This window comes from Leuciscus leuciscus (assembly GCF_965113295.1).
Source record: "Leuciscus leuciscus genome assembly, chromosome: 20".
Taxonomy (NCBI): Eukaryota; Metazoa; Chordata; class Actinopteri; order Cypriniformes; family Leuciscidae; genus Leuciscus; species Leuciscus leuciscus.
The window spans coordinates 9,249,188-9,260,061 of NC_138744.1; the positions used below are offsets into that span (position 1 = coordinate 9,249,188).

At 35.1% G+C, this 10,874-nt stretch overlaps 2 protein-coding genes across 3 annotated transcripts; both read left to right on the forward strand.

The window, feature by feature from the left end:
* Positions 1-738: 738 nt before the first annotated feature.
* gabpb2b (GA binding protein transcription factor subunit beta 2b) lies at positions 739-7,758 on the forward strand. The gene is made up of 8 exons (XM_082149353.1): positions 739-1,197; positions 2,021-2,128; positions 2,243-2,410; positions 2,510-2,704; positions 2,849-3,002; positions 4,002-4,166; positions 4,252-4,370; positions 5,528-7,758. The coding sequence occupies exons 2-8, from the start codon at positions 2,021-2,023 to the stop codon at positions 5,885-5,887; spliced, it is 1,269 nt and encodes a 422-aa protein (XP_082005479.1). The 5' UTR covers positions 739-1,197; the 3' UTR covers positions 5,888-7,758.
* Positions 7,759-7,824: 66 nt separating this feature from the next.
* Positions 7,825-10,523, forward strand: elp6 (elongator acetyltransferase complex subunit 6). 2 transcript variants are annotated; one of them, XM_082149366.1, is made up of 8 exons: positions 7,825-7,955; positions 8,062-8,198; positions 8,289-8,367; positions 9,383-9,453; positions 9,527-9,651; positions 9,772-9,976; positions 10,075-10,230; positions 10,320-10,523. In XM_082149366.1, the coding sequence occupies exons 2-8, from the start codon at positions 8,145-8,147 to the stop codon at positions 10,440-10,442; spliced, it is 813 nt and encodes a 270-aa protein (XP_082005492.1). In that variant the 5' UTR covers positions 7,825-7,955; positions 8,062-8,144; the 3' UTR covers positions 10,443-10,523. The 2 variants fall into 2 exon arrangements, with proteins under 2 accessions (XP_082005492.1, XP_082005493.1); XM_082149367.1 differs by lacking the exon at positions 9,383-9,453 and having other exon boundaries at positions 7,941-8,198.
* Positions 10,524-10,874: the final 351 nt, after the last annotated feature.

Below are 10,874 nucleotides of genomic sequence, written 5' to 3' on the forward strand. Positions count from 1 at the left end.
AACAGAAATACATATTTTGATTAGAAACCACATAACATTTTCCTGAGATGTTGATTTATGACAAATAAATAGAAAATTGGTCAGATTTAAATTGTAATTACAAAATATTATCATATTTCCATAAGAGTGCTAAATTTGATGTCAGTCGTGTTTAAAGACCAAGAAGTTGTTGTAATGGTGGAACCTCCAAACAAACATTTGGTATCTCTGAAAAGCCCTGAATGTGCTCTTTACAGGACATCCAGACTTAAAACTGACATGTAAGTTGTCAGAGAAATTCATTCAAATATAATGTCCACTACAGTATATTCCTGTATATTCCAATATATCTGATGTATGTAAACATACAATTTAAGAAACACATAAACATGTCTTTCTTTAATCTATAGATTTTGAATCAGAATCTGATTTGTCGATTATCTTGTGAAATTTGACATTTGTGAAATTCATTTAAATCTCTCATAGTCTTTAGGATAGAACTGCTGAGATTCCCCAGTTTGCCAATACTCACTATTTAAAAGCAGTAAATCAGTGTGCACTTTTGCATTAAATTGTGTATTAAACATAATGCAGTGTGTCCCATTGAGTAAACAATAGCATAATGTATTTTTAATGAAACATATATTTAAAATATTTATTTAAAATATGAACAGCATCAATACTACATTGGCAAATTTTTTTTTAATTTTCATTATGTGACAATGCATCATGATTAATACACAATTTATTTCAGTGCAAACGTACACATGACCCCGAATTAGTGCTTTTAAATCTTTTAAATGGAAAAACATAGCAATCTCAGCAGTCCAATCCTAAAGAGAGATTTAAATAGTAAAATAACAAGTTGGAGGAAATTAATTTGCATAAACCTCTTCACTTCCAAAAACAGAGAATAGATTATATACATTTTTCTACTGGTGTAACGAATATCTACCAGTTATGCAGTAGGGTGCGCTACAGACGTCTCAACTTTTAAACACTACCACAGAAGAACCAATCAAATATTTCTACTTCCGGTACCGTTCGTGCGCCATCTTTGATGATAAATAGTCAATCTATGTTATTTTTGTTTTCAAAAAGTATCGAAAAGTATGATAGAACACTAAAGCGCAGTAAATAACCGAAGCATACGCCTGGTTTTTACCGTGTCTAACGTGTTATAATAAAGGAATAGTCTTCGGGAAACATTTCGGTGAGGTGAGCAGCTGAAGTTTTGCTTTATTCTGTTTACTAAAAACTGCCTGCAGGAGTTTGATGAACTGTCATTAAAATAGATTTTAATGACATATTTTACATGGTTTTGGTAATATAGTAACTGCAGACGATCTCCTGTCAATACGGACAGCTATTTTCTAACTTAAAAACTTTTAAGCGTAACTTAACTTACTCAACTTGTTGAAGAGGATAAATGTGCACTTTCAATAATTTGTTCTTTACTTGTCAGATTATCAGCGTGCGCATAAAAACAGTATAAAAACAATATCTCGGAAAATAGACTATATAAAATCACGTTGAAGACAACCAATATGGCAACAATAGTCATTGTTGGACTTGTTTTGATAGAAATCAAACTTTTTGTGTTGTAAATAATAACACTATGTAATTGACGGTTAACCTGACTTTTTAAAGTGTGTGAAAATGTCCATCCAGCCACACACGGGTATTGTAAACAAAAGTGTCCAGCATGAAATCAACTTCCCCCGGAACTTGCCATATTATAAAATGATGACTATTTCCCGTCCTGTCATTGCTGATGAATTATGTCTTACATTAATGTACACACCCGCTTCCTGGCACTGTGGAAATCCCTGTGGAATAAAGTCTTATGATTAATATAACCACAGTGTTATTCAGCAGCACACAGTTTGTGTATATATATATATATATGGAAAACCGTTTCATTAACATCTTTTGGACATTTTTTTTTGAAACACTACATCTAGTTAAACACCCCATGACTGTAAACAGGTGGTTGTCCAGATATAAAGCAACTTTTCAGTATCAATATTTGCATCATTAGATGTCGCTTGTGGATTTGGGAAAGCGTTTGTTGGAGGCAGCGCGGAAAGGACAGGATGATGAAGTGAGGTCACTCATGGCCAATGGAGCGCCTTTTACTACAGACTGGGTGAGTTGTATTTGCTGCTCAAAGGATACTACAAATGCAGACCAATTGCCTATTGTCTGCTGTTTATAATCTGCATTTCACTATAACAGTAATGACAATGGGAATATGTTTTAGCTGGGAACCTCGCCGCTTCATTTAGCAGCACAATATGGGCACTACTCCACCGCTGAGGTGCTTCTCCGTGCCGGCGTGAGTAGAGATGCCCGCACTAAAGTCGATCGGACCCCCCTCCACATGGCTGCGGCTGAGGGCCACTCGAGCATCGTTGAATTATTGGTCAAGGTAAGAACAGATGATCTCAGAATAGTATTGGATTGTTTGAATTTTAACATTCTGAATTTTTATTGTTGTTATATCTGATTTTGCTATTACCTGGGACAGAGTGGAGCAGACATCAATGCCAAAGACATGCTGAAAATGACAGCCTTGCACTGGGCTACAGAACATGGGCACAGGGGAGTCGTGGAGCTGTTGGTCAAATACAGCGCTGATACTCACGCCCTCAGCAAGTTTGACAAGACGCCTTTTAACATTGCAGTGGACCGAGGAAACACTGAGCTGATGCTCTTGCTACAGGTGAAAATTTGCTTTTAATAATGTGTTGTGCTATTAGATATTAAGGCACAATCTAAAAGTCACCAGCTGCTGTGTATTTAACAATGGTCTTGGGTGAAATCAAGCTGCAGTATCTTAACTTGACTTAATTGTTTGTTATTCTAGGAGGGAATGCAGAACCAAGTGAACATGAATCCAGAGAGGACTATCCTAAGCAGCACGTCACCCGCCACCGCCAGTCCTCCTCAGTTCATCATATCCTCCTCTGGAGTGGTCAATCTCTCTGATATTGTTCTCACCAATTCTAAGGCTAAAACAGGTATTTGAACTTTCTATTCATTAAAGAATCCCCCAAAAAAGTATCACTGTTTCCAGAAAAATAGTAAGCAGCCCAAATGTGTTCAACATTGACAATAATAAGAAATGTTTCCTATGCACCAAATCAGCATATTATAATGAGGAATTCATCAAAGGAATAAATTACATTTTTAAATATGTTAAAATACAAAAAGTGTTCTTTTAAATCAGTCAGTGCTGGGTAAGTTAATATAAAAATAGTAATTAATTACTAGCTACTAATTACATCTTTAACAGTGTAATTAGATTATTGTACTAATCACTGTGTCTAAAAAGTATTGCATTACTTATTAATAATTACTTTCTAAATCCCATATCAACCTCGACCAGTTGAACAATACAAGAATAGACATGAAACTGCTTTTAAAAATAATAAAAATAATATTAAAAATAATATAAAATTGCACAAATTGCTTTTGAACTGACCAAAGTATTTAAAGCGAGAAGGTTACATTAAAAACATACATTTTAACATTAGACATTACATTTTGATTATAAATCCAATATTGTTTTATATAGAATTGTTCTATAGTCTATATACTGTATAATGCAATTACATCAGAAGTAATTCAATTACAGGAAAATTACACCTGAACACTGTTCACAATATTACTGTTGTTTCGATCAAATAAATTAAACCTTGGTAAGCTTTATTAAAAACGTTGTAAACTTATGATGATTAATTTTCCCTTGAGGTAAATGCGTTAGTCGTGACATGTTTCTTTAGCAGGGTTCTACGACTGATTACCAGCCAACTGGCATATTATTTACTCACTAAAGCCAATTTTTCTTGCATTTTGTGCTTGTTTAATGTTAATTTTAATATTGACATTTGGAAACATAGGCAGCAGTATTAAATTTACCTTTTAAAGTTTGAACCTATATTTGAACTGTATGCACCTAGAGAATGTTATTGTGTATTTCTCCCTTGCAAACAAACTGTTTCTATATATTTCTGCAGGAGCTTCAGAGAGTGTGATTGCTGCTGATTCAGTGGATTCTGCCTTCCAGCATCTTGTTGGGGAAGATGGCCAGAGAGTCATCACCATAGTAACCGACCAACAGGGAAACCTGCAGTCTGGCAACTTGGGACAGAAATTTTTTGTCACAATGCAGGGGCAGCAAAGTGAGTAGATTACTGCAGCATTAGCTTATAATTCTTTTAGGACTTTGATGCAGTATTTATATTCTGACATGCCTGTATATATTAGTGGTTGCAGTGCCAGCGGGACAGATTTCAGAAGAAATCATAACAGAGGACACCAAACCAGTTCCAACACGGAAGCGGAAGTTCGAATCAACCGTAAACCACACAGATGTCAAACATAAGGTGCGACCAGTAAAGATTCTTACTTAAATCATACTTTTTGGAATGCAAAACTTATATCAGGGTTAAAGTCGGCATGAAACGGAAGTTGTGGTAATCTTTTCTTCACTATTGTGACTGATTGTGACACTATTGTATGTCTGAGTGAAACTGCTTCTCGAACAAGAAAAAAAAATGTAGGGCGGGACTTGATTTTGTCCATTGAGAATTGATTGGATCATTGTGGTTTGCTGTTGCTGTGATGTCATATGAGTGACAGGTTGTCCTGCCCTCGCACGAGCAAACACGTCATCAGAGAAGAGAAGAGGAGGGGAAGTTATTTTGATTAAAGATTACAAGGGCATGAATGGAATTATCATGGATAAGTCATTTATAATAAATATTGCAATATTCTATTAAAAAAGAAACATTTTAGATTTTTGATTTCATGGGGCTAGGGTTGGGTATCTTTTGAACTTGAGCGTTTCCGATTCTGATTGATTCCCAGTTTCGATTCCAATAGGGGTCAAACATTTATATATCGAGCATTTTTATTCTGTCTATTTGCAAAACATTCTGTTGAGGTTGAATACCATGAAGAAAAATCAGCAGCCAGATCTACAATTCAAACATTATTAAAGACAAGTAAACAGTCAGTAATACAATAAGAACAAATAAGCAAATTAGCAATAGCACAAATAAATACACCTGAACAAAGTTCAACTATTTAAATTAAATGTAAAATAACACTGCATAGTTTTCTTTTATAAATAAAATATAGATTAGTGAGTGATTTTCATTTTCTTTTGTTCATTGATTAACAGTAATGAGTGACAGACGGCAGCAGGTTTATTAGGCTGCTGTCACTTTAAGACCGAATGCACAGATCCAATTTACTGTTACACATGTGTTTTCTTTCTCAACTGTTTGTTCACCTAAGACATAACTGACTGTGTTTCCGAAGATATTTTGATATAATTGTGTGTGTATTTCTCAGTTCAAGCACAAGAAGATGCAAAAGAGAACTCAGCTCATCTTTGGCTTGAATGGTTTAAAATCATTAAAATGCTCACACAGGAATCGATAAGTGGAATCAAAAAATTTATTTTATAACTAGAATTGGAATCGATTTTTTATTCCCAACTCTGATGGAAACTTTAATTGTTTGATGTTTTCTGCAGGAGTCCGATGAGAAGGACAGTAGGGAACTACTGGAACAGCAATTAAAAGAGGCGAACAGAAAAGCCCAGGAGTACCGACAGCAGTTACAAAGAAAGGAACAGGAAGCTGAGCAGTACAGGCTTAAACTAGAGGCCATTGCCAATGGCCAGACCAATGGCACCAGCACAGAGCCCCAAGAGGAGGTGGTGCTCCAGGAAGAGGAAGAGGAGGAGGAGGAGGTGGTTGGTGAAGAGGAAGTTGTCATGTTGCCAGAAGGGGCCATCATCATTAAGGAGGAGCCCCTTGATTCAACAGCAGGAGAAACAGTGACGTTAGTAGAGGCGGCAGATATCACAGCCACTTCTGAGGGCACGCCGTAGCAGTGAACCCAAAAACTCAAACACTCAGGAATTACATACACTCTTCTAGTCTGTGTACCTGGAGTGGCATGTTGTATTTATTTATTGTAAATCATAACCTTTTGTTTTATCCTTTTTATACTCTTAGCATTCAGTTTCTCTACAGACCTCTACAAAGACGTAGCGTGAGTTATATTTTGATGGCCACAATGATGCTAGGCTGCTCAGATTGGCAGAATAGGAAGATCAGGCGTGTTCTTTTAACATACAGCGGTGCAAGATGCTTTTCAATCAAGCCCTATTATGCAACTCCACTGCATACTGTACTATTAGTATGCACAATAGTGTACTTAAAGGAATGTTCTGGGTTCAATACACACCATTTTGACTCATCCTTTTCTAGCTTTATTTATTTTTTAAATGCAAGTCGTGGTTATAGTAATACACTTAAACATTTGCAAGAGTTTTTTAGGTCAGTGCATATTGTGCAGAAATTACTGGGTTTATAATCGTCGTGTTGTCATGACATCGAAGTTAAATGTTTATTGCCTGGCCTCATGTCGTGTCTTATTATAACCATGATTTTTGTTTCTTAAAAAAAATATATAATTTGCCATAATACATTGCAAATTGTGTCGATTTAGCTTAACTTGAACAGAACATTCCTGAAATAGTGACATGAGAGTGAAGGTTAATATCATATAAACCATACTAAACATTATTGAGAGATAAGTCCTCTATTATGTTATGGCTTTGTGTAACATTGACCTGCTCCTGCAGTTTGAGGCATGTCGTATTAATGCCGTCGGCATGATAATCGAAGTAGCTATGTATTTACTTGAGCAAACTCTTTCATGTTTTATAACACTTTTAGCTGTTTATAAAGATAACTTACTCTATTCAGAGTACAATAATGAGCAATGGTTGTTTAACTTTTTTTTTTTTTATCTTCCAGAATTTCCTTTGTTCTGTTATACACTAAATCACGATTTGCATTTCAAAGTTTTGTGCTCTAAAAAGTATGCAACATGTCTGTGCTTGCATTCCATGGCGTTGTCCATGTGCCTATTTTGTCTTTCCCTGTAAAATTCCCCAGTTAGCAGCTTTTACTGTCAGTCTTTCCATGAAGTTATATCATCAGTTTTGTTCAATCTGTGTATGTCAGGTTTTAAAATGTGAATGAATGCCGTAAGAAATTTTATGGCACTAGTCCTCAAATGCTTTATAGATTTCCTTCTCATAGAAAAGTTTTGCATTATCTTTTTTTTTTTTTTTTTGGTACACAGCTGATGATTAACCTTCCACGAATTGAATTTTAAGGGCTTGCATAACCATTATTGTGCACAACTTATTTTTATTCTGTACATATGAAAATATTTGTTTTCTTCCATCTAAACCCATGAATATTACGATTTTGAAGGACATTATACTATTTATTGAATGAGTGATTCATTTGGACAAGACCATGTTTTCCCCTTTTATTTTTCTTGCTTTTTATGCACTTAGAATTTCAATTGTATATGATGTCTTCAGCAGTGCTTTATAGGTAAAACAATAACAATCTTATGTGAACGTCGACATTAGATAATATCTGTTGAAATTAGTTTCAGGTTTGTTTACACTTTTATTTTCTTGTAAAATTAGTTTCACGGGCAGAATTACTCTTTGTATTTCAGTTTGATGGAAGCAAATGCTTAGAGTTTTAACTTAAAGCAGACACAAGCATATGATATATAACATAGATCAACAGTTTTTTCCCTAAGATTTCTTGTGTGTATATTTTTTACATATATATTATTTTTGTAATGAAACACTATTGGGGCCTGTCTTTAGTGCATTTGCAGCTGCATTTTATCACCTTTGGTCAAAATAAATATTTCTGAGGTTGGGTATATCTTCTACTAATTTTTTTATTGAAGAAAATATTCTTTCACTTATTAAAAAAAAAGTATTTATTCACATTTTCCTTCGTAGTCAAATTCCTCGCTTTCGCCAGTCCTGATTTCAAACTACTCAATCGAAACGCGTTTTTCAGAATGATTGTCCTACTGCGACTTCCGTACCCACGTTACAAGCACAGCAGGCAAACGTGAGATATTTCTTCATATTTATATGTACATAATGTTAAAGCAATTAATGTAATTGCAGACACTATAGGTACATTATTATTATTTTCACGTTTTCTTCTCCTTTAGGATACGATACTGAAGAAAATAAGAAGTAGAGAAAAAACAGCATATCCTGCTCAACTGTTGTGTAGTTCGTCTCTCTCACAGTCATGTTTCCAGAATTGAACAATATTCTCAATTCCACTCCAGACAGTTTCAAACCGGTAACTGATTATAGTAATTACAGCTCTTTACACGCTTAATGCAACTCACAAAATGTCATTGACTCGAACCGATGTCTTCTGTACTTGTAGAGTGACTTCATCCTGGTGTCTGACAGGCAAGCTGATGCATCATTCCTCATTCATCATTATCTGTCTTTCTATTTACGTGGTAAGTGACCTACTGTACACAGTGAGGAAATCTTGTGTTAATATACACTACCGTTCAAAAGTTTGGGGTCAGTAAGATTGTAAATGTTTTTAAAAGAAGTCGCTTCTGCTCACCAAGGCTGCATTTATTTGATAAAAAACAATAAATAAAAAAAAACAGTAATATTGTGAAATATGACAATTTAAAATGACTGTTTTCTATTTTAATATATTTTAAACTGTAATTTATTCCTGTGATCAAAGCTGAATTTTCAGCATCATTACTCCACTCTTCAGTGTCACATGATCCTTCAGAAATCATTCTAATATGATGATTTGATGCTCAAGAAACATTCATTATTATTATCAATGTTGAAAACAATTGTGTAAATTTTTTTTTTCAAAATTCTTTGATGAATAGAAAGTTTAAAAGAACAGCATTTATTTAAAATAGAATATTTTCTAACATTATAAATGTCTTTACTGTAACTTTTGATCAGTTTAACTCATCCTTGATGAATAAAAGTATTGATTTATTTTATTTCTTTCCCCCAAAAATAAAAATAAAATTCTTACTGACCCCAAACTTTTGAACGGTAGTGTTTAATGTTACAAAAGCTTTAGATTTCAAATAAATGCTGTTCTTTTTAACTTTCTATTCATCAAAGAATTTTTTTTTAAATTTGTACACAACTGTTTTTAACATTGATAATAATAATGAATGTTTCTTGGGCATCAAATCATCATATTAGAATGATTTCTGAAGGATCATGTGACACTGAAGACTGGAGTAATGATGCTGAAAATTCAGCTTTGATCACAGGAATAAATTACACTTTACTGTATATTCACATAGAAAACAGCTGTTTTAAATTGAAATAATATTTCACAATATTACTGTTTTTGTTTGTATTTTTAATCAAATAAATGCAGCCTTGGTGAGCAGAAGATACTTCTTTTAAAAACATTAAAAATCTTACTGACCCCAAACTTTTGAACGGTAGTGTAAGTTTATTTGTAAACTTATATATTTCCAGCTGGCTGTAAGGTGTGTTTTCTGGGTCTTGTTCAGTCCTTCAGCCACTATAGTGCTGTCGGTCAGAGGCTGGTAAGTCTATTTGCTCTATTTTAACATTTTGATTATTCCACTGATATGACTTGTTCATAATGTTTCCGTGCAGGGAGTGAGTCTGGCCCAGGCAAGAGAGAAGGGCCAGCTAGTGTTTCTCGAAGGACTGAAGGACTCTATCGGAGCTATATTACAGGAGGAAAGCAGTCAGGGGACACAACATTTGAGTTATCTCAGGCATGTATAGCATGCTTCGGAAATCTAGTTTAAATGCATTTCTCTCCGTTCCCTCTTCCTATAAGTTTAAGTCAGATATATAAAGAAAAAGAGACTAGTCTTGCCATTTTGTTTTTCTAGGTCCCCAGGTGCTGGATTGAAAGGTCTGTTCAGATTTGTGGAAACTTCTGTGAGTCAGAATGGAGCTCGTGATGATGGTGAATCATGGGGTCCTCCAGTGTTACTCATAGATGATCTCAGTGTGCTCCTGAGTTTAGGTGTTACTGTTGGAGCAATACTAGACTTTACCCTCTACTGCCAAGCCACTGTGTGCACTGAGTTACAGGTGAGTCAGTGTTTTTGGGTCAGTGACTGAAATAATGCCAGACTATTGATTCAATGCTTCATTGTGTAAAGACATAATTTTTTTGTCTTGATGTCCAGGGGAATATGGTAATACTGGTGAGATGTGAGGAGGAGGATGTAGATGATGATGAAGAGGGAGCAAACCTGCTCCAGAGGGGACTAGTTCATCAGTGTAACTTGGCATTACATGTGGAGGGGTTACCCACGGGTTACTGCAGGGACATACATGGACAGGTGCGGTTTATTGTTAAAACTCCACTAATACTCTGTAACAAATGGCCCTGATTTGAGCTGACATTTTGATGTTTGCTTATGTTTTCCAGATTCAGGTTTGGTGGCGACAGAGTGGAGAGACCATGTACAACCCACGAAAAATATTTCATTTTAAGGTCCATGATAAAGGAGCATCATTTTTCGCTCGAGGGACTTCTAGTGCTGTTCTCTAAGTTTTCAAATTAAAGTCTAAGTCATACATAATGTCAATATGTAGTTTGTTTCATGTAAATAAATAGATATATAATGCATCACCAGTTTCTGTTTTGTTCTCTTGTTGTTTGCATTACATGCCGAGTTAATTTTGTGTAGCAGGAAATGGGTGCTAGCAAAAGCATCAACATTCAATGTACAAACATACATCAAGAGCTTGATGCTAGTAAATGCTTTTGTTTAAAGGGACACAAGAACAAAGCTCAAGGAAAATCCATAATTACTGTGGGGATATTTGAACATATTTGATATCTGACTAGTCCTGTGATGTGTCCAGGGTGTCCCCTGCCTGTGGCCCGAGACATTAGAAAAGGCTCCAGCATCCCTGCGGCCCTGTAGAGCAGTGTTTCTCAACTTTAATCCTGGTGTTTTAGATGCCTCACTATTTGAAA